Source organism: Gopherus flavomarginatus, chromosome 1, assembly GCF_025201925.1.
Source record: "Gopherus flavomarginatus isolate rGopFla2 chromosome 1, rGopFla2.mat.asm, whole genome shotgun sequence".
NCBI classification, from domain to species: Eukaryota; Metazoa; Chordata; order Testudines; family Testudinidae; genus Gopherus; species Gopherus flavomarginatus.
In genome coordinates this window covers 59,328,226-59,351,815 of record NC_066617.1, presented here as the reverse complement: position 1 = coordinate 59,351,815, position 23,590 = coordinate 59,328,226, and the positions used below count along the sequence as shown (strand labels likewise).

Sequence of the window (23,590 nt, the reverse complement as noted above, 5' to 3'; positions counted from 1 at the left end):
AAAACATTACAGTCCTCAGGAAATTAAACTACTGTGTACCACAGGCAGAGAATAGGAGGGAATGAATGTTCCAATGCCAGAGGCCCCTTCAATGGCAGGGAATTGATTTGATAAAATAGACCCAGATGATCCTAGCAAGCAACCTCTACCTATACCACAGCAAAAACATGATGTCCCTTGCCAATCTGACCCGGTGGAAAATTACTTCCTAATCCCAAAAATAGCTATCAGTTTGATCCTGAGCATATGAGCAAGACACACAAGCATCTGAGAAAGAATTCTCTGTACTGCCATGGAGAACTGGCCCACTGCATACCATGTCCCATATCCAGCTGTGGCCATTTCTGATGTTTCAGAGGAAGAAGAAAACAAAACCCAGAACTCCTGCAGGTGACCAGCTGAAACTCTGAAGCATGAGATTTAGGGAACATAAAACACAGGACTGGAAGGAACCCCATGTACCACTGAACTCAGCCCCTTACCCCTGCAGGTAAACCCATCATACCATCTCGCTCTTAAATGTATCAAGCTCTATCTTAAAGCTAATTAGATTGTTTGCCCCCCCCCCCCAATAATATTGGGAGGCTATTCTAGAACCTTACTCCTCTGATCGTTAGAAAACCTTCTAATTTCTAGCCTAGATGTATTTCTAGCTAGTTTATACCAATTGTACTCGTGACAACTTTTTTCTGTACATTAAATAGCTCTTCTCCCTCCCTGGTTTTTATCCTCTTGACCAAATAACTTGGCTTCTCTGCAACAGGGACTTTTCTCAGGGGGTCAATGAAGGATGTTCTCTCCATTTCTCCCTTGCGGATGGTTACAGTGTAACATTTATAAAATAAAATTTTGCCACTACTTGTGATGGAATCATTGACACTATATAGTTATTCTTGATCATTGTTACACAGTATTCTCTTGTTCTTTGAAATCCTGATTAGAATGACAGAATGTCTTTAGGGTCTTCCACACAGAACTTGCAACAGTCCCCTTAATAACCAAAAAAAAAAAAAAAAAAAAAAAAAGTAACATTGTAGACTTCTCTCCCCCTTAAATGTTCAAATCCTCCACAGCTAAGATTGTGGTCTGGACACTGAGCCTCAAGGGCCTGGGATAAAAAGCAGCAGTAAAATATTAGGGTAATACCAGAACTCTTACAGGGTTCTAGAAATATATTTATTCCCTTGTATGACACATCAGTTTTATTGTATGTGTTTGTAACCTGAGTGGTCTGACTGATTTCACTGGGACCACTAGTGGGGGAGAGGGTTGCAGAAGTAGGATCCCATTGTTCAGTTTCCTAAGAGCTACAAGACTGTGCCCTTGGAAAGAGAAATCTGGGCTCCTACACAAAATTCTGGCAGCTGAACCTTAACTTAAGATATTTTACTCAGTGTTTCAATTGTAGCAGCACAAAAATGCAGATAAAAGCTTATCTTTTCCACTTCCAATTGAAGACAAGCTACAGTCTCCTCCCAAAATAAGCATGTTAGTTACACAGTCCCTCTGAATACCCATGAATGACAATGTCAATTACTTTAAAAGCTAAAAACACAGAATATGTAATAACCTACATTTTTCAAGAATTGAAAAGATTCTTTCCTTAGCAATTTAATCCTTTCCATTTAGAAAAGGTTATTTTTTTCACTGTGTGATTTTTAATGGAACTTGAACATGAGATCTCACAGCATTATTATTTACTTCCTTGATTATAAGATAACTGGATCTAGGATGTCAACATAACAGCTAGATCACCCGTTTTTCTTCTAATACAAAAATAAATATTTATACTTAACCAGCAAGTTTCTAATAGATAAAAGTAAAAATATTAATGGAATGTCTATTTAGCTCCTGGGGTCACTCACCCAGTAATGAGGTAGAGACCTTGAAACAAAAACCAAACAAACACCAGACACATCTGAAGCACAGAATCACAGAAATCAGAATGGCAAAAACTTACACAATCATTGCTCCAACCCTTACCAGTACTAGATTATTCCTTACAATAGTTTCTTTGCTTTTAGAAAACTCTTTTTAAAATGGAGCTTCCACACCTTACCTTGGAAGAACCTAAGTTGAACTAGGATGAAAAGTTACAGAGACTACCCATTCTGAAACTTCAGAGCACAAACTGATCAGCAGGCCAGGAAAAACTTCACCTCTACAATTCATTTCTGTCAGTTGCACACTACTGCATCATCTGGTATATACCACAGTAGGTGAGGGAAGTTACAGTCGTCCTCTGAAACAGCTAGTATTGGCCCCTTTGGAGACAGACATCTCAGTAGCCATTAACTGCTTATACAGCAAAACGTATGTTATTAAAATTCCCAACAGGTGACTAACATTTTGATGAAAGAATAATGCATTTTAAAAAAAGAGTTCATATCTGAAAAAGTCTCACCCAACCGAGTTTTCAGTGATCTCAAATTCTGGAGTATCCCTGTCACTTATAAAAATACTGAATACGCCCACCTAAAATACACACTAGTAACACCATAAAGCATACGATGCTCATACAAAATAGTCATGACAACTTACTGCAGCAAGTTTTTTCACTGCCACAATTCTGCCATTGATGTAGCCCTTGTACACAACTCCAAAGCCTCCTTCTCCCAGTTTATTACCTCCAGCTGATATAGGCCGTTCATCAAAGTTGTTTGTAACATTTTTCAGCTCATGGAACCAAAAGCTGTGAAAACCTGAAATAAAGAAACATTTAGGATGGAACGGAAAGGTTAATGTCACTGTAAGGTACATGTGTGCGAAGTGGCTATCTCCCTGCTTTAGCGCTATTTAAACAACAGATTTCCCAGAGCACAAATAATGGCATTGTGGATCTTTAACTTTGGACTCATTGCGAGTTTTAAGCCAGAATTGTTCTGTCTGAGTAGACACCAGAAAGAAAAGCAAACAAAGTACAAGTGAGTGAGCTATTCTTTGATAACTTTGCTCACTACTTGCAGGTACTTCGAGTACAAATATCTTCCAGTTCCTTGTGTGGAAGAAACCAGATACACAGTCAATTCAGCTTTAATTTTAGAGCTCAGGAACCTAAAGCGTAGTCCATGAAGCAAATGCTCCAACAGTCAACTTCATCACTAACATTGATGTAGAGCACATTGGAATTAGAAGCTTCTATATCCAACACTCCCCCTCAGTGACCTTGTTAATATCAAGATGGAGCATGCATACTGAAAGTTTGTTGACCACAGGCCAAAATCCCTTTATGCAGGCAGCACAAAAACTGGACAAGGAGTCAGCGGCTTCTTACGGGGACTTGCAAAAGCATATAAAAATCTGGACTTTTGGTTTCTATACAGTAGAACCTCAGAGTTACGAACACCAGAATTACAAACTGACCAGTCAAGCACACCCATCATTTGGAACCAGAAGTACGCAAACAGGCAGCAGCAGAGGCAAAAGAAGCAAATACAGTACAGTACTGTTCTAAATGTAAACTATAAAAAATATAAAGGGAAAGCACAGTTAAGTTTCAAAAGCTGTACTAAGACAATGTTCAGTTGTAAAACTTTTGAAAGGACAACCATAAACATTTTGCTCAGAGTTACATTTCAGAGCTACGAACAACCTCCATTCCTGAGGTATTCGTAACTCTCAGGTTCTACTGTATGTTCTTTTTACTTCTAGAACTTGAGTAAAGGATGTGTGCAATGATGGAAGGCAGCAGCTGAAGATGCATTTAATTTTACCAAAGTGCATACCTGTGTCACTATGTGGCAGACTGTTGTTCTCTTGAGGTAAGCAGGAAGGAGCTGAAAGTTGTCCCTCACTACTCTGAGCTAAAAGAGGTGTTGCAGATATTACGGTTTTTTCCTGTACAGGCATAGCTTTATCTATAGGCATAGTTTCTTGTGAAGGAAAAGGTACCGTAATTTCATGTGCCACCCTAACAGCATCTGAAAATGAAATTAAAAATATATTGAAGAGTGCTCAGAAACAGAAAATCATAGGTTACGTAGCATCAGCATTTAGTAAAGGCTGACAGATATCTAAGCTTCACTAAACGTGACATGTTCTGTATGTGTCTAAAATTTAAAAATATATGCCCCTTGTAACGTCCTAAGGAATTACTCTTAATCTTTATTATTAAAAAAAAGTAAGTCAGAAGAGATGTAACCACCTTCAGTTATTTAAACAAGCTAGTCATTTTATTTCTTTTAAATAGAGAGCTACTGTGAAGTTACAAAAGATCTGTGTAAATGAAGAATGCAATATATAGATACTGTGGAGAACAGAATTACCTGGAAGCAAAAGACTAGCTGGTGCTAGGAAGTGATTCCTGGTCAATAGCTCCACAAGATCACCAACTGTACAGTTTGATGTTCCCCAGTCATAGAGTAATTCACAAGTAGGGCTCTTTCCCATCTTTATTAGCCCTTCAAACCTTCTTAAAAGACAAATTAAAATCAAATTACTTTTTTAAATGTGACCTGCAAAGAGCGGGGGAGAAGGAGGGTGATAGGTTTGCACCCTTTTTTTGTTTCTTCATGGCATAAGCAGGAGACCCGAAAAGTTAAAAAATGCAGCTTTCTTCTGTTTATTCCTAATATTTTAATGGTAGAAAAATAAACCCCTTTTTTCCTGTTTTTGCTAGAGGGTCCTGCTGGAAGACCCAGGTAAGTTGACTGGGAGCCTTCTCAGCCCTCAAATGAAGGGGAATGAGTGTTGAATATTTAGCAAAGAGAATGTTTCTTCCACCTGTTTGTTAGGTGTTCCAGTTAAGAAGCTGTTAAGAAATTTTAGACACCTTGACTAAATCCCTCAGGTAGGTTTCACTTCCTTGGTATTCATCATATCATACAATTAGTTCTTCAGTTATTCATAAAGTCTTCCAGAAAATGCAGGATAACAAGACCTAATGTAAATAACAACAAAGAACACACATGCCGAAACAAAAAAATCTCTTTCATCAGAAAGATCACAAACCCAATTTTAAAATATATCTGCGCAGATCATTTAAGCATGCTTCCAAATACACACAATATTGCTGCATTGTGAACAACTACATGATGTGTTATCAAAATAAAAATAATTCTTATATTTTTTGTTCCATTTTGACTTCACGTTTGCTTGGACTATTTAAGTTGAAAGGGACAGAAACTGAATGAAACTTGAACGGAATTAAATGTCTTCACTGCTTTATTATTATTTACAGAAAGACAATTGCGGCTTTAGTGTTAAAAGGGTACTAAAAATACGTAACAATTGGGCTTAAAAATTTACCCTAATTGTGAGCTCAACTCTCAAAAATTATGTGAAAAAGTTTATAAGATGTTACAATATCCTATAATAATAAATGTTGATGGGAAAAGGTATGAAAAGGAGACAGACTGAAAACTAACAATTAAATTAATCCAAATAAAAGGGCCTACTGATATAGTTTAAGGGCTATGTTAAAATCATGCTGTGTAAAAAACAGAAGATATGGAACCAAAAATTAAGGAACCAAAGTTGGTGTGTTGGACATTCGACCCAACTGTTAGACAAAATAATGAGGGGATGGGCAATTCCACCCCTCACTCCCTTTTGGTGTCCTTAAAGAAAGAGACTTTAAGTGAATAACTCAAGTAAAAGACTAAATAATCATTTTAAGTAATGTAAAATGGCTAATAGCCACTGATGGAGCTATCCTCCATGAATAAGGATAAGATTTCATCATGGAGGTCACGGATTCCATGACTTTCAGAGACTTCCGTGACATTTTTTGCTTCAGCTTCATCCCTGCAGCTCTAAGCCAATGCGGGCCCTCGCAGCTGTCAGTAGCTGCCTCAGACAACAGGGGCTGGAGCTGTCAGTCCCTCCCTTTATTTCAATAAAAATCACAAGATTCCATGGATTTTTGTTTATTGCTCACGATCTGCCTGTGACTTTTACTAAAAATAACCATTACAAAATCTTAACCTTATCCATGAACTTATTTAGTTCTTTATTGAACCCAGTTATACTTTTGGCCTTCACAACAACCCATGGCAATGATTTCCACAGGCTAATTGTGCATTTTGTGAAGAAGTACTTCCTTTAGTTTGTTTTAAACCTGTTGCCTATTAACTTCATTGACCCCTAGATTTCTTGTGTTATGTGAAGGGCTAAATAACATTTCCCTATTCACTTTCACCACACATTCATGATTTTATAGGCCTCTGTCATATCCCCCTTAGCCGTCTCTTTTCCAAGCTGAGCAGTCCCAGTCTTTTTAATCTCTCCTCATATGGAAGTTGTTACAAGTCACAGGAATGCGGACATGACATCTACATGAAGTAACTCAATTTGATTAAAAACAACAAATTATTTTCTCATGACTTTTATACAATACCTTATATGCATTTGGTTGTATCTGTTTTCGCCAGAAGGGTCTTTTATATCTACTGCTAGCTTCTTCCATCCTTCTTGTGGATCAATGAAATCAGCCAGTTGCATCATGAGTTTATAGCCAATGCAGCGCACGTATGTTGAAGGAGTTATGGATTTGCTCATCTTCCTAACAAATGCATTGCATCCTTTTAATATAGATTCTTTATTAAAACTACAGTTGATATATGACTTACTATTCTCTTATTTTAATTCACTCGTTTTTAATAGCACCATCGCCAGCTTTCATCTTCTTGATTCTTGCCACTACTCTTTCCCCTCTTTCTTCCTCTTCCCCTCTGTTAACATTTATATTACGGTACTAGAAGCCAACCAGGCCAGAGCTCCATTGATTTAGGCGCTATATAAACATGTGCAGTCCTCCATTTATGTCCACCTCCAAGTCCCTCCCACGTAGCTCACTTTCCCCACATCGTCTCTCATCTCAGTTCCACATCATGCCTTCTGCCCCAAAATAGGTTTTAAAAGTTGTACAGAACCAACGTACTTCACCATGTGACCTTATTGCTACCCCCTCGTCAGGCTTGCCGGGCCACAGTACCTTGAATCGGGCCCAGCTCCCATTCACACACACACAGCAGTGTCCGACCGCCACGGGACTTACAGCGAGTGCAGGTAAGGCTGGATCCTCGGGCTCTGAACTCGCTGGGGCAGGAAGCAAGTGACCTCTGGGTGCGGTGTACAGCGCCGCAACTAGGGCGGGGCGAGCGGGGCAGCAGCCCAGGCTCACAGCCGCCGGGGCGCACAAATGGGGCGGTGCAGGATCGGGCCCAGCAGCGTCCGGCCGCAGCCCAGGGCGCTCGTGCCCCCCCCCCACGCAGGGCTGGGGCCCAGTGTCCCGGGCGGAGCCGGCTCACCCGGCGCTAGGACCGCAGCGGCAGAGCTCCGAGGGCCCCGGCTGGTGGGCGGGGCAGGAGGCGGAAAGGCCGCGCGCCGGAGGTAGGAAGTTGCGGCACCAAATGCCTGGGAGGGGCGAAGGGGCGCGGGCGCAGGGTGGGGGAGATGGCGCGGGCGCGGAGGGAGTTGGCGAGAAGGTGGCGGGTGCGGGACTTAGACCTGCATGGTCTCACGTGAGCAGGGCCGGCTCCAGGCTGCAGCGCGCGGGGGGCGCTCTGCCGGTTGCCGGGAGGGCGGCGGGCGGCTCCGGTGGATCTCCCGCAGGCGTGCCGCCGTGCTTGGGGCGGCGAAATGGCTGGAGCCGGCCCTGCAAGTGAGGTTAAAAGCTGCCTGTATTGCTGGCTTGGTTGTGAAAGCACCGGAGTCTGCAGATTTCTATGTAACATTTTGATCAGCGCAGGGCTGTTTATTTGTCAAAGCAAAATGCCGCCCAGAGACACACCACTAAAAAGGCTTTTTCTTTGGACAGGTGCCAGGCTGTTGTGAATTAACCTGTTAAGCACACCCAGCCTAACAGAAATCTAGTGCTGCAGATGTAATAAGCGAGGAGTAAATGCAACAATCCTGGTTTGTTCTGTGTCAGCCCTCTGCTGTGCTGCTCTTTCCTAGGCCATCCCCCATTCCTGTCTTTACTGTGCTTCTGATTTAGATTGCTTTTGTAAGCTCCTCAGGTCAGTGCTCCTGTATTTATTTACCTATAAATACTCAGCTACATAACATGTTTCACTGAAAGATCTCAAAGCACTTTACAAACATACCTAAGTGTAATTACGTATGAGAAAACTGAGGCACAGAGAGTTTAAGCCTAAGGAGGATGAGGTGGATGAGGCTTTCTTCTGGCAACTAACAGAAGTTACTAGATCACAGGCCCTGGTTCTCATGGGGGACTTCAGTCACCCCATTATCTGCTGGGAGAGCAATACAGCGGTGCATGGACAATCCAGGAAGTTTTTGGAAAGTGTAGGGAACAATTTCCTGGTGCAAGTGCTGGAGGAACCAACTAGGGGCAGAGCTCTTCTTGACCTGCTGCTCACAAACAGGGAAGAATTAGTAGGGGAAGCAAAAGTGGATGGGAACCTGGGAGGCAGTGACCATGAGATGGTCGAGTTCTGGATCCTGATCCAAGGAAGAAAGGAGAGCAGCAGAATATGGACCCTGGACTTCAGAAAAGCAGACTTTGACTCCCTCGGGGGGGGGGGGAAGGGGCCGGATCCCTTGGGAGAATAACATGAAGGAGAAAGGAGTCCAGGAGAGCTGGCTGTATTTTAAAGAATCCTTATTGAGGTTGCAGGAACAAACCATCCCGATGTGTAGAAAGAATAGTAAATATGGCAGGCGACCAGCTTGGCTTAACAGTGAAATCCTTGCTGATCTTAAACGCAAAAAAGAAGCTTACAAGAAGTGGAAGACTGGACAAATGACCAGGGAGGAGTATAAAAATATTGCTCAGGCATGCAGGACCGAAATCAGAAAGGCCAAATCACTCTTGGAGCTGCAGCTAGCAAGGGATGTTAAGAATAACAAGAAGGATTTCTTCAGGTATGTTAGCAACAAGAAGGTGGTCAAGAAAAGTGTGAGCCCCTTACTGAATGAGGGAGGCAACCTAGTGACAGAGAATGTGGAAAAAGCTAATGTACTGAATGCTTTTTTTTCCCCGCTGTCTTCACGAACAAGGTCAGCTCTCCCAGACCACTGAACTGGGCAGCACAGTATGGGGAGGAGGTGACCAGCCCTCTGTGGAGAAAGAAGTGATTCAGGACTGTTTAGAAAAGCTGGATGAGCACAAGTCCATGGGGCCAGATGCGCTGCATCCGAAGGTTGCCGTCTTTTGTGGATGGCATGCTTAGCCACTTATCTCTCCCCATGCATTGTATAGGGAGCCAACTGAGCTTTGTGGATCATAGTGTGTTTCTGTCATTTTCTAGGTGCTATGACATTCAGCATTGCAACACCTAAGTCCCTTTGTGGATCCCACCCAAAGTACATTACAAAAAGGGAGTAGCACCATTATCTCAATTTTTAGATGGAGAAACTGACCAGGCAGAGTGCCTTGCTGCAGTGATTAGGACTGGGAAGCAAATCTGATTCCCAGACTTGTACCCAGCCCAGTCCCTAGTTGCTATCAGTGCTCTTGTTGTGATTTGCACCATTACTGCAGAATTGTGCCGTGGGAAATGCCTGTTGTTATTTCCTGTTATTTGGATGTCACTGTTTCCACTTGCACTTTCTATCCCACAGCCCCTGTGCCTTTGCTGATGGAGAATCGTGTCTTGCTTTTTTGACACTTTTAGACTGTTAATTTGCTTGGGATAAGGCTTTATTATTTCATTGGAAAAATGAAACAGTCCAAAGCCATTTCTTTTAGTTTTCCTTTCCCCCTAGATCTCATCATCCTCTTGATTTGCAGGTAGAACACAGGGGGCTCAGATAAGTGTGTGTGGGGAAGGGAGAGCAGTGTCAAAATCTGTACTTCAGACAATACAATGAGGAAAATAATGAAGCATGTGAAAGAGGAAGATACCTACTTTATCTGACTCATGTTTTAAAAGGGCTGTGTGTGTGGTGGGAGCTGGGCTACTAGTCTTGGACTAGCCAAGGCCTGCTGTAGAGGCCTGCACATTTCATTTCAATTCCCCAGATGAAAAGGTGATGCTGGCTAATTTGAATCTAGACATTAAGACCCCATTTCAAAACTCAGTCAATTAAGCTCTCTTTTCCTCCCCAGCCCGTGGGCCTTGGTTTGTTGTTATTAATCAGCAGACAGGGAAATTGCTTTCACCCTAGAACTTGCACTTTCTTTGTTGGAAGCAAAACACTGATCTGATCTTGCATGATGGAAGAGGCTTTTATGCCTGTTGGACGTGAGTGTGGGATTGCCTCCCAGAAGAGAGCTGTTTAACACAAGTCCTATGGGCTAGGGTGGGAGAGACAGATTACTGACCGAGTATGGGGGGTCCAGCTGGAGTTCCAGGTCCAGTGGTGGATTCCATTCACTGGGACATATGTTAGCAGGCAGGATTCTTTCTCTGGAAGCAACACTTGGGCATGGGTTTTAGTGCTCTAGAGGATTAAGTTTCAGAAAGGCATGTTTGAAATCTTTATAAAATAGATACTACAGCACTGGTCCCAAATGCTGTAGTGACTCCACTGTAAACTCTAGCCTTAGAGATCATGATTGCAGAGCCCTGCAATATTGCTTTCTGTGAGGGCTCCTAACTTGTGATCTCTGGTTTATGGGGAAAGGGTCCCTTTTTCCCCATGTCCACATTCTGGAGAGATGAACTACTCTAGTTTGTACTCTTACAATGCCTTTCACTTTACCAGTGAATTATGCCTCCCACCATCCCTCTGCAGAGTATCTTTCATATAAGGGAAAACAGGCACTAAAACATAAGATCATAGAGGATCTGCTACCTGTCACACTGCCCACACCCTTCTCACGACAGGACGGCACCGAGGAGCCTCGTGTATGTCGCAATGTAACTTCTCTCACCCCACCCCTGATGGGCAAGTGAGCACGGTGTGGCCAGTGCCTGTCACTGGGGGCTGAGACACTGCCTAGGGCCCACCCTGAACCAGTGACATCCCCGCAGGACTGACCCCTGGGCACTGCCACCGGGCTGATGGCGGCCATGCGCCTTGTGGGCAGGAGCTGGGAACCTCTTTTTCCCTGAGCTGGCGGGGACATCACCTCACCTCATGGTCCCCTGTCCAGGCCCTGCGCTGTGCTATGATTGCTGCTCTCCCCTCCTGGGTGGGGCTGGGTTCTCTGACTCCTGCCCCCCATGTACACATTGCAGGGGGTGGGTTCACTGGCTCCTCTCCACACAGGGCAGGGGTTGGGGACAGATTTGCTGTTTCCTGCCCACAGAGGTTGGGGACAGGTTCATTGGCTCCTGCCCTCACATGCACAGGCCTGGGGGAGGAGTGGTTTTGTTGATTCCTGCTACCCCTCACTCACAGGGCAGGGGGTGGAGCCAGGGTTGCTGATTGCTGCCCCCACATGATGGGAAGCAGTACCCCTTGTGTTAATGTTTTGTTTCAGGATGCCCTGCTAGTAGCTGGTAAGCTGCAATGACCCCTGGGAAAAGTGGGGGTCCCCTGGCTGCCATGCGATGACTGGTACACTCTCTCTCACAGGTGTGTGGCCTCAGGGCAGGGCTGGCGCCATGCCGGGTGTACTGAGCATGCGGAGCAATCACACTGGCTTCCAGGGTAGCATAAAAACCTCTGCCAGTGACTTCATTGTGACAGAAATTGATACCTTCGGGCGGCTGCTTAGCGGCAGCACAGCCGAGACTCTTCGTGCATTCGGTGACGCTCCTGCAGCCCCAAACAGCTGCTGCCCACAGAGTCCCCACAGGCCCTGGCCAGAGCCTCCGGAACTGCACAGAAAAGAGGTGCTAGGCCCATTCGACAGCCCCGGTCATGCTCCAGAAGATGGCCTGTCGCCAGCCAAGGGCAGCACAGAGCACATGGTTAGAGCTGCACCTGAAGGTGGGCGCCATGAGGCAGGTACATTGGACTCCTTGTTAGACGAGTCTGTGAATGAACTGTTGAATCAGTTTGCTTGTAACATAAAAGATAGGTGGGACTCAGAACATGATCCAGCTGCTCATCCAGCTGAGTTCTCACTGGGGCCAGTCCTTGCCAAGAGGAATCGAGCTGATTTACACAGCGCCATTAGACAGAAATTTCCTTTCTTAATGACTGTTACAAAGAATAATGAAATTATTGTCAAAGCAAACACTGATTACAAACAGCTCTGTCAACTAGTGTCTGAGGAGGAAGCATTTGATTTTTTAAAATTTTTAGATGCAAAACTGGAAAACTCTAAATTTTCTTTTAAGCCTGATGGGAATAAGGAGCACAGAAAGGCAGTCCACCATTTTGTCAGTCAGAAGTTTGGAAAACTTGTAGAAACAAAGTCTTTTTCTGTGACAGACTTTAATGGTCAGCAAAATGTAGCAATAATAGTAAGGTTTCGGGAGAAGAGTTGGTCCAGGAAAAGGCCGGCTGCTGATTGCCAGGAAAAACAAGATGTTTATACAGGTAAATATTTAATAATGTTTTATAGTTTCCTTGTTTAATTGTTTTATTATAATTGTTTTTTTTAAAGGAGTACAGAGAATCTGAGTCTCTTCTCATTTACACAGGCATAAATCAGGAATAATTCTACTGAGGTCAGTGGAGTTAAATTACTGTAAAATTGGTGTGAGAGATGAATCCAGTTACCACAGTGAATTAAATAAATAATGCAGTGGAAATGGCTGAAATACCCTCAGTGCAACCTCTCCCCATGTAAATTTCATGCATTACAGTTTCTCATTTTAAAATAACTTGAAGAATGCTGGATGTTCTGTTAGGTGTTCCTAAGCTTTTAGATGTTAAAGGTCCACCATTAATTGGAAAGGTTATTGCTCACAGTTTTATAATAAGACCAGATTTGATTTCTGATTTCATTTTTTAAAACCATTACTTTTTGATATGCAGAATGATGTTCCTGTTAGAAGAGTGGTTTGTAGGCCCAACATTAAATCCACAGACCATCTTAGAAACATTCAGTATGTCTTTTTTTTTAATTGCTTTATTTGATTGTTTTTATATGAAGATGAAGAGATTTGCATCTTCTGAGCTCTGAAAATTCTGTTACTTTTATGGCTGTCTATGGTTTCTAGTAGCTGTAGTTTGAACATCAGTTGTCATCTTTCTCTTCAATACAACACATTTTTTTCCTCTACCAATAGTTTCGTTTTGAGAACAATTGATTCTGTGTTCTTACCAAATCCTATCCTGTTCGAATGTTAAAGAATAGCTGCTAGCCCATTAGTGATGACAGAGTTCCCAATATAATTTGGAATGGTGGATTTCTAATAATTTTGAGATGTTCGTTGCAGGTTTTACCCTTCGAAAAGAAAATCTGGAAACACTAGAAGCAATTAGCTATTTGTCTTCTGAACTTGGTGTTCTTCCTTCAGACTTCAGTTACACAGGCATAAAAGACAAAAAGGCCATCACCTACCAAGCTATGGTTGTGAAAAAAGTGACTCCTGAGAGGTACTAAAAACTTGGTTCCTCACATAGAGCAATTTCATCATTGGCATAGGTTAATAAATGTGAAAGCACCTTTTAATACCAATCTTATTATATTGGGCCATCTCCACCTATGTTTGAGTCTGCTTAGAGCAGTTATTTTGTGACTTAATGCATTTGTTATTAGAGAATATCAGGTTTGACACTGGATTAGCCTTGGACTTTAAGGGAAAAAAAGTATATATTATTCTTGCTTGTTGCGGAGATCTGTCCCTGTCCTTTCTAATGGTCTAGTGAACTAATCAGATTGCAGCATCTGGGACACACAGAATATCAAAATCGACTTCTTGTGTCATCAGAAGAAATTGCCTGGGGGACAAAGGGGTGTCTTCCCTAGGGACATCCCATCACCCAGCACAGGAGAACCAGGTCAAGTTGCTCCCTTCTCTGCTTTCTAGCATTGTCTTTCAGGACAGCACCGTACTTGCCTGTTGTAAATATGTGGATGGAGCGGTTGCGACTTGCCATCAACCCCCTCTATCCCAAACTCTTAGTCCCTCTCTAAGTGAAGTGAAGAAAAGGAACTGCTACTGTAACCCAGCATGGAGAAAAGAGCCATGCTCACTCATGTGCCACCCCTTGCAACCTTGGGAAATGAAGAGTAGAAGCTGCATGTCACCCAAAAAGGTGACTGTGTCGTACAGCCCTTTCTCCTCAAGAGAGTATGAATGACACATCAGTACTTGTTGGATCAGGAGAGGGGAAGGCATGGGGGTAGATGCCCCACAACGCAACAATAGTGATAGTTTTTCTCTGTAAGAGTTCTCTCCAGTATTATGTTGTCTCTGAAACAGCAGGTTCTTTCCCATGAGTGTGGGCATAGACAATGGAAGTCTTGAGGTAGCCTTAGTCCCCCAGAAATTTAGGGATTGCATTAATAAATAAAGGAGATAAATGAGCTTCTGTTCCAAACTCAGAATCTCACATTATTAAAAGTGGTCAAATTTTGTTGTAGTACAAAACTACTTATTAAAGCACAGTTCAATAGCTATTTTATTATTATTATTAACTCTAGCCTCCCCGCTCCCCACCCTCCCGGACAAAACAAGTTGTCTATGACCCTGCTAAAGGAGGCAAATTAGGTAGTGGCTCTTCTCCCATCACCCTCAGCAGAGAGTCAATGATCTTGACACAGTATAGGGAGTGAGCAGCACTCTAACTGGTGAGATTTAGCACATCAAGCTATATCAGGCAAGTTCTGCTATACCTTGACAGCCATAGAATAGGAGAGAGCTCGTAAGAGGGGAACCATGATTCTTACTCCAACAGTCTCCCTTCGCATCTGGGCCTGAGTTTAATATGATGAGGTAAGATAGCCTATTAGGGAGGAGGATGACAGGTTTTCCCTTCTAGCCCTTTTTGCTCTTTGGTGAGCAGAACTCACTGCAATGGGATTTTGCTATTTACAGTGTTGTGACTACTGCATTCAGATTCCTCTGTGGTGTCATAAACAGGGCAAAATCTTCTGTCACAAGTAAAGAAAGGGGAAGCTGAAGAGGAACCTTGTTTTTCTTTTTTTAAAGAGAGAAATATTTTACCTTTAAAAGAGAGAAAACAAGATTGGTCTTTTGTGTAGCTTGACCTTCCTTAATAACAGAAATCTGAAATTAAAATATCACTTTAATGATACATCTATCTTGAAACTTTCTGGGAAACTTAAACTTCAGGAGCTAGTTGCTGAATAAATACCGGGAACTCCAGAGATTGGGAAATGTATGGTCCTTTTTCCTTTGGTACCACCAGAACATCCTTTCTTTGTGGTCTTAGTTCAATCCTGCAAATAATTACTGCAAAATGTACTGCTTACTATCATAAGTAGCCCTGGCCGGACTTCAGCAGTAAACATTGCACTCAGTAATAAGCTTATGTAGGATCGTCATCTAAGTCATCATTAATTCAAATATTAGCTAATTTTTAATTGCAGCTCAATTGAAAATGATCATCCTTGTATTCTAAATATTAATTTGATACTTCAGAAATATTTAAAAACACATTTGGTTGATTTGTGTTTATAGCCTTCATTGGACATTCACCAAAATGGAGTAACTCGAATATCTTAGAAAGCATTCTCAAGGTTGACCGTACCTTTTATTTCTCATTATCATTGTTCTGATTCCTTAAAATCTGTTTTTCATCAAGAATAAAGGCTGTACTATATTAGTCTCTAAAACACAATTACTCTCTTCTGGTCAGCTTTATAAAAGCAAACTCAGAGTATTGGTTCTGTCCTTGGGTATGCATGCGCATGCTTGTAATTGGAAACACAACTGACAGTTCAAATATTTGGCCTTTATATATAGCCTCTTACTCTTTCAGTTTTTACACTCGTTCAAGTCAAGAGAAGTTGTGTGTGTAGAAGAGCAGCAAGATTGAAATTGAATTTTGAGTAACATTTTTATAATCTACTTTAGTATATTGGTAAATATAGATTTTTCCAGAGATGGCAAGTTGGTACTGTTTATGCATATGTGCTTATAGATTTAAATATCAATGCAAAATTTTGCTAATTTATTGTTAGTTTTAATACCAATTGGAGCAGAATTTTATGACCGATAAATACTGCAGTTGGTAGGCCTTTAAAAACCTGTATTTAAACTTCCCTTATTGCAAAACCAATTTCCTTCTGGCTCAGGACTAAGACCACAAGAAAATTGACTGCAAAAACGTAAATATGGGAGATAGATTATTAAGGGCTTGATCTTCAATACATTTACTATAGAGCTAACAGAACTGAATATACTCACTCATATCATTTACCTAGAGAGAGTGACAAAACCAAACAAAGGAAAACATTATTTAATAGTGCTATTCGTACATTATTTAGAATTTACTTTTGTCCTAATTTTGGGAAATTGTTTCTTACTTACCTCCATATTTCCAAAATGCGAAGTACAATAAGATTATAAATTTAAAATGTATAAGGAGAAATCGTCTATCTGCAACACACTTGTGAACGTTTTCTTTTTTCTTTGTTTCTTGTACCTTTTTCTGTAATAAGAGCAGTAGTTCTCAGGCTGTGATCTGTTGACCACCAGGGAGCATTTACTGATGGTCTGCAGAGTTTTGTTTGGTCACATGATGCTGGCTCCTTCTTCCTGTTTCCAGCTACTAAACTGCATTAAAGAAACTATAAATACTACTTAATTTTAGTAATAGTGGGGGAGGGGGAGGTTATGGCTTTTCCCATGAAAGCAACTGCTGTAATCACCAGAAAGATGTCATTCAATCACGAATAGGAGGGAAGATGGTCCATGTGATCATGAATTGGAGGGAGATAGTCCATCAGACAATCTCTTTATTAAAACATGGTCCATATTATGAACAATTTGAAAACCCCTATATAACATTAGATCCACCTGATAATTTTTCACTTATAGACTGTTAAAACCTTCCATTAAACTAATTGTATTAGCTTCTAAGCATCATTTGATAAGGGGTTAATTTCAAGATCACAAATTATTTTAAATGCTCAGTCAGTAAGCACGACTGTGACTTATTTCAAGTAAGACAAAGGGAAAACCTTTGAATGACAAGTATTTTAAAATCAGTTTTACATGTAATTCGTGCTGAGGCAAACAAAGTATTTGTGAAGGAAACTTTTTTTTTCCCGTTGGAATGTCTTATCGACAGTTCTTCATAAACTCCCAATTTATCATTTGTATAGGTTGAAAGAAATTGGAAGCACAATTGAAAAAAAAGGAATGAAAGTATATAATATCCATTCAGTGTGCCAACACCTTAGACTCGGTCAGCTGAAGGGGAACCACTTTGATATAATTTTGAGAGATCTAAAACATCAGAGCAATGACTCTTCTGCAGATCTGAAAGAGAGAATATCTGAAGCATTTGAGAATGTTAAGGTAAAAAGAGATGCCATGATTTCATTTTCAACAAGGAAATATTTTTTGCCGCATCAAAATTATCATGCTGCTTTTTTAGAACAAGATGGTTCTCATGCTATCTTTTACCTGCAATCTCCACTCAGCTCAGGCAACATTTCACTTATTCTAAAATGTAGAAGCTGTGTGCCCTTTGCTGATTAGTCTCTGTGGCTCAACAACCAGGAACAGAGCAACTTGCCAAAAAGGGAGGACAGTTAGTGGGTTCATTCTGTGCCACAGCTTTCTGGTCCCAGAGTAGTACAAGACAACAGATGGCGAATTTGACAGATACGGGGTATCTATATGAACCAGAGTTGCTGAGGCAATTCTTTCGTGGCATTTTTTTTACCCCCCCTGCTGTCTGGCTGCTTTCCCCGCCACAGCTGCAAGCAAAAGGAAAGGGAGTTTCAAACTTCCAGGGGCTTACAGGGGGAGGGGGGAACGTCCCTTTACCTGGCATCAAAGCAGCAGAGATGCTGGCCAGAATGCTCACTTTTGGAACTGTGGGATATCCTCTGGAGGCCAAAAGGTGTTTACACAGATAGAACGTGTCTTCACTTTCACAACAGCGCAAAAAGAACAGCAGTAAGAGCTGTATGCCTCTCGTGAAGGTGGCTTTCTTTTTGTGGTGAAACTTCTGAGTTCCACCGCAGAAAAGGCATTAACAAGTGTAGTCGCTCCCACAGTTGTAGTGCAAAAAAGGGACTTTTTGCACTTTAAATGCAGACATAAACTTTGGCTCCTAACTGCCTAAGCCACATTTGAAAATGGGACTTAGCTGTCTAAGTTACTTAGTCCTCCCAACGCGAAGCAGAGCAATTTCTGAATACCTTTAAAAATATGCACCTTAATGTTTTAATGAATATTTAATATTTTCATGTTCTAACCAGTTGATTTCTTTTTGACCGTAGACAAAAGGTTTTGTAAACTACTATGGACCTCAGCGATTTGGGCATGGACAGAATGTTCAGACAGATCAAATTGGATTGGCTTTGCTGAATGAAGAAATGGTATAATTCACCTCATAATCCAAATGACTAGTCTACTTCTTTTCTATGGCTACAGTTGGCATGTCTGAATCAAGCATTGGAGGTTACCATCCTATTGAACGGTGATCTCCATGTGCGATAACAGTAGTGTGAGTGTCGTTGGAGGAGACTGCAAAACCAACTCCCACCACGTATTAACAATGTTGTGTCATAGTCATGAATGTTTTAGTATTTAAACAAAATGTTCAATTTTAACATTACGCTTAAACATTATTTATTTTAAATAGAGTGGAAAGTAGTTTTCAGTATTTTTGGGGGCTGTCACACTGCAGTTGTCGTATACAATATAATTTTACATGAAGACATCTGCTTTTAGTACTAGGCTCAGAACAATTTAAATCAAAAGCTCTTTTTTACAGTTTGTTCATGGTGGGAAGTGCTCTTTAACTTGTGAATATTCAGACTGTTGGGAGATATTTTTTTCTTAAAATTTTGTAAGAATATTGAATAAGACCAGATCTAAACCCCAAACTCTTTAAGATCACAGTAGATGTATCTGCATTTCTCAATATGTTGTTCCTCCTCATTATCCCTTGGCTACCGTCTCTCAGCCAGTCTTCTTTCCACATAAATTCTTCTTTGCAAGCCTATTTGAATTAATTTCTCAGATAATATTTCATGAGACATAGGTCTTGATTCTCCACTGTCATGTAACTTGTGTGACAGTTTACACAGGTAAATTATCGCACAAGGTACGAGGCAGTAGAGAATGAGGTCCATGGTATCAGAAGTTATTGTTGAACTAATATATAGGGACTGATTCTTCTCATCACTTACACTGATTCAAATCTGAGAAACTTAATAAAATTCAATATAGTTACACCTGCATGCAAAGAGAATCAAGCCCTTAGATCCCACAGGATGCTATCCACCCACTGCTGGTCTGGGGTGCTGGCCCAGCTCAGCCCACTGCTGGTCTGGGGTTCTGGCTACCAGCCTCTTGCCAGCTAGGGTCCCAGCCACCGGCCCCGCTCAGCCCGCTGCCAACCTGAGGTTCCAGCTGCAGGCCCTGCTCAGCCCGCTGCCGGCCTAGGTGAATGAAACCCCAGGCTGGGAGCGGGCTGAGCAGGTCTGCGGCTTAAGATCAGCATTTTAATTTAATTTTAAGTGGAGCTTCTTAAACGTTTTGAAAACCTTGTTTACTTTACCTACAAGTAGTTTAGTTATATTATATATAGACTTAGAGAGAGAAACCTAAAAAATGTTAAAATTTCTTACCAGCACACAAAACCTTAAACTAAAGTGAATAAGTGAAACCTCGGCACACCACTTCTGAAAGGTTGACAACCCCGATCTAATCTCATGTAGACACAGCCTGGGCATATCATTGTCCCCTCTGTGTGAGGGTGTGTAAGCCCCTCCATGTGAACATTGTATGATTAGGCCACTGTGGGCTTTGTTTGAGGGCCACAAGGTAGAACCAGAGTGCTACTGCTTTAGGCAGCATGCTCACCTTGCAACCTGGAAGATTTCCATCTTGAAACCTATAGAAAAAGTAATACTCCCTGCATCATTAACTTCCCCTTTGGAGGTTTTGAAGGCTGTTCCCATCCTTTCCAAGGGGAGAATACAGTAGCCACTTGATTTCACACTTGTGACATTTTAGGGCTTTCTTCTGTCAGAGAAGAGAATTTGAGCCATCGTGCTTAAGAAATGGTCAGAGTTTTGAGATGCTATATAGTATCCTACCACAGAACTGACATATGGTTGTCTTTTTCATCAAACAGGTAGTTACATTAAAACACAGTAACCTCATGTTTGTTGTTTTTCAAAGGTAAAAGCCATTAAGTTGTTTTTCACACCAGAAGATACAGATGATCCTGTAAACCAGGCAAAGAGATATTTTCTTCAAAGCGGTAAATTCCACATTTTAAAATGTTTTTGTCGTTATTCAGAACATGTGTTTTTGGGGGTGAGGGTTTTGCTGCATACTGCCTGAGTTTCTCTCAGTTCTTCTGGTGTAAATCAGTAGTAATTCCATTGAAGTCAATGGAATTATACTGGTGGAAGTGATAGGAGGATCAGGCTCTGGGAGCTTGACTTAATAAGAACTGAGTAAAAGCCAAGCAAAGACCCCAGGATTTGGCCCTATACATTTTGCATTGAAGGTATTTTTAGATAATTTCTTTTCTTTACATTTTCAACAAGTATCTGGTAGAGACAGTGAGTGTTATCAATTAGTTTAAATTTAATGAGATTTTAATAATTCTATTGTCACTTAAAATTATTCTTAATAGTCATATTTTTTTCATACAATTTCTGCTTTTGCCAGTAGCTGATTCATTCTTTTGTGTAAACTGACAATACAATAAATCACTTCACACTTCTTGAGAGCATAGGAATTTTGTGTCTCAAAATGTTCTGGGTTCTGAGTCTCCTGTGCCTTGCACCCTGTGTAATTATGTATACCTTGCAAGTGAGTGTAAAATGCTGCCATCTCCCAAGTGCAGAGCAGTGGAGAATCTTTATTTACATCTACATAGTGGAAAATATATGAGACGTTCCTAAAGGCTATGTTCTTCTTTTGTCCTCCACCTCTCTTCTTCTTTTGAATTACCATATTCTTTTTGATTGGGAATTACAAAGGAGTGTACAGAAGTTGGGATCCCAGCTGCAATTGAAACTGAATGAAAGTTGGGTGCCAAACTTTCTTAAGTCCTTTGAAAATCACAGCCTTTGTTTACAGCTTTGGCCATTATGTCTATGTAATTGACTTTCAACTCTGCATCTCCTTCCACTCTCTCTCTGACTTACCTATCTTGAGTTCCATTCTTCGCTGAAACATATTTTCAAAAACTAATACCTGTCTTTTAAGTAAAATGCTCCGTTTGTCACATCTCTTTCTGCTGTCATTCTTCAGACCCTAACTTTTCTCGCAGAGTCAGAAATCTTGAAGTCACTGTTGACCCCAAATCTCCCGTGTCTGTAAATCCAGTTATTGCTGTATATTGCCAGAAAAGCTAGGGTATGTGGCTTCAGGGGGTACAGATGTGCTTCAATTCACAGAAGAGAGCCTTTGAGTCCTTCTGTACTCTAGTGTGTTGTATGATGCATGAAAAGGCATTGATCTGAACTCTGAAAACAAATGCTTATCTTTTCCCAAAGCACGAAATAAAAGGCTACACAAATGACTTCTCATCAAAGAGAAAATCTGGATAAAATTACAAAGGAAAGAAGGAAATATTAACACAAAGGGGTACGTTTCTATCCAGGTTGAGGCTCAGACTCCCTGTTGTCAAGTGCAGTTTGCATCTACAAAATAAAACAAGCACATTATTTTTTCCTACAAAAAATGACTTGGTGCTTACATTGCTTTGACGAATCAGGGTACTTAGCAATGCAAGTGCTAATACTGATGTACATTTTGTGGGTGCTTCCAAAAGGGAGGTCCATCTTCTGACAATGTAGGCCTACGTCTGAGTATCTCATGTTCTTTGATAGTAATACACTTCTCTTTCATGTGTTACTTACATGGTGTAAGAACACCCTGCTAGCAATGATGTGATATGCTTTTATTTCTAAGGAACTAGAAACTCTTTGGACTGAAGTAATGAACATAGTAAGCCAGTTTAATTTATATTTAATGTAAATTACCAAAAATGGAGTTAATTAGCATTAGTTAAAAGGTAGATAAGATGGAATTTATCTGACATGAGAAGTTAAAGGCAGGGAATAATAAACAAAACAATAAAAACTAGTGTAAACGAGTCTGACATCCTTTTCCTCATCTGATTTAATTTATCCTTTTATTTAAGTTTTTCACTTTCCAGCAGACTAAGTTTGAAAAGCAGATTGTTGTTCCAATGTTGATTTCTGTTTATTTCAGATGATGCAAAGGGAACCCTGGCAATGTTGCCTGAATTTAAAGTAAGAGAGAAGATGTTGCTTCGTGCCTTGAATCGTTATGGTGTAAACCATGAGGGTTGTACACGAGGATGGCTCAGCATTCCTCATTCCATGCGTATATTCTACATTCATGCATATTGCAGTAAAATTTGGAATGAAGCGACATCTTTTAGGTTTATGACCTATGGTTCAAAAGTAGTGGAGGGTGATCTGGTCCTCTCTGAAGAAAATGTTGATGAAAATTCTTCTCTGAATGACAAAGTGAGTGAGTTTACAAAATATTTCTTGTAAAAGTTAGCTTAACACACTTAAATAGCTTAAGATATAGGAGTTCTGCTTTTTATGTTTAGTTAAACATTCTAACCCATTTATGCTACTTTTACTACTTACCTTTGGCTACTGTGGAGTGGCTTAGCCCTCCCTCAACTCCCCACAAGTAGGCATACATGCTCTATACACCATAAAAGCTCTTCTCTGTCCTGACTGTTCATAGTATTCATGTTAAGAGTAGGAATGCATGAAGGTGTTTGTAGGGACCTGGACTTGTCCTGAATGGTTACACATACGTGATGTCTCTGAACTATTTTCTGTTACATCCTTCTGTGGATCTGGTCATGGAGGACCTAAAAGGCAGCCGTCTTTCCCCCATGTATCAGCACCAGTGTGGAATTTTAGCACTATTGTAATGGTGTTCACAATGGCCAGAATATCACCCAAATTGTTTAGCTGAAGAATGGATTTCTTGTAGATATTTCTGTGAGCAAGAGCAGCTTAGAAGTCACTGTAAATAACATTCAGAGCTCTAAAACAGTAGCTTTCTATGCTCGTTGTGATTTTGCCAAAATGTTATTTAAAAAAAAGAGTGAGTTTAATAAACTGATAGACCCAATTCAATGGAAGGCCAAGCGATCAAATTTAATATTAAACAATGGAATATGGTTCTCATGCTAAATGTGAATGTTTACACATTAATCTTCTAGCATGAAATTAGATTGGCACCTTGAACTTGAGATGGGCAAGCATATTAGAACTATAGTGGTAGATCTGTACATCAACAGTAATTAACATTAGTTTTATTTAGTTTATATTTAATGCAAGGCCTTGTACTAATAAAATGATTACTTTGTGTAAAACACTTCTAATTTTTTGTTGAGTGAAACAATTTCTCCTTGGAGTAGTCAAATGGCCTTAATTCTTGATTTTAATAGAGGATGGGATAAGACAAATATGTGATTGGTTCATAATATAGTTTTTCTACTGTTTGTCAAGCTGTAAGTATTTTTTTTAAACATTTTATACCAGGTTCACGTAGTAACTGCTCCAGAAGAGTCCGCTAACAAATATGCAATACATCAGGTGAGTTTGTTTGAAAAATCATGTTTCAGGTCCTATATGTTAATGATGATGAGTTTTGTTTTTAAAATCTGATTA

At 40.8% G+C, this 23,590-nt stretch overlaps 2 protein-coding genes across 8 annotated transcripts in view; one reads left to right on the top strand and one right to left on the bottom strand.

Annotated features, from left to right (window-relative positions):
• Nucleotides 1–7,143, bottom strand: part of IRAK4 (interleukin 1 receptor associated kinase 4) — a 22,482-nt gene extending 15,339 nt beyond the window's left edge. For 2 of the 3 annotated variants that reach the window (XM_050936272.1, XM_050936273.1), the window contains exons 1-5: nucleotides 6,998–7,143; nucleotides 6,338–6,502; nucleotides 4,266–4,411; nucleotides 3,726–3,920; nucleotides 2,542–2,702 (exon numbers count right to left, since the gene is read on the bottom strand). In XM_050936272.1, the coding sequence (XP_050792229.1) occupies nucleotides 2,542–2,702; nucleotides 3,726–3,920; nucleotides 4,266–4,411; nucleotides 6,338–6,498 (663 nt within the window). In that variant the 5' untranslated portion in view covers nucleotides 6,499–6,502; nucleotides 6,998–7,143. Of the gene's footprint in view, nucleotides 1–2,541; nucleotides 2,703–3,725; nucleotides 3,921–4,265; nucleotides 4,412–4,771; nucleotides 4,880–6,337; nucleotides 6,503–6,997 lie in introns of those variants that run through there. The other variant, XM_050936274.1, reaches the window with a different exon arrangement.
• Nucleotides 6,573–23,590, top strand: part of PUS7L (pseudouridine synthase 7 like) — a 19,405-nt gene continuing 2,387 nt past the window's right edge. Inside the window, exons 1-8 of one of the 5 annotated variants that reach the window (XM_050936155.1) lie at nucleotides 6,573–7,008; nucleotides 11,431–12,342; nucleotides 13,188–13,347; nucleotides 17,048–17,243; nucleotides 18,176–18,274; nucleotides 20,088–20,169; nucleotides 22,140–22,420; nucleotides 23,462–23,515. In XM_050936155.1, coding sequence (XP_050792112.1) covers nucleotides 11,460–12,342; nucleotides 13,188–13,347; nucleotides 17,048–17,243; nucleotides 18,176–18,274; nucleotides 20,088–20,169; nucleotides 22,140–22,420; nucleotides 23,462–23,515 — 1,755 coding nt within the window. In that variant the 5' untranslated portion in view covers nucleotides 6,573–7,008; nucleotides 11,431–11,459. Of the gene's footprint in view, nucleotides 7,009–7,310; nucleotides 7,333–8,498; nucleotides 8,830–10,736; nucleotides 10,802–11,430; nucleotides 12,343–13,187; nucleotides 13,348–17,047; nucleotides 17,244–18,175; nucleotides 18,275–20,087; nucleotides 20,170–22,139; nucleotides 22,421–23,461; nucleotides 23,516–23,590 lie in introns of those variants that run through there. The other 4 variants (XM_050936157.1, XM_050936153.1, XM_050936156.1 and 1 more) reach the window with 4 other exon arrangements.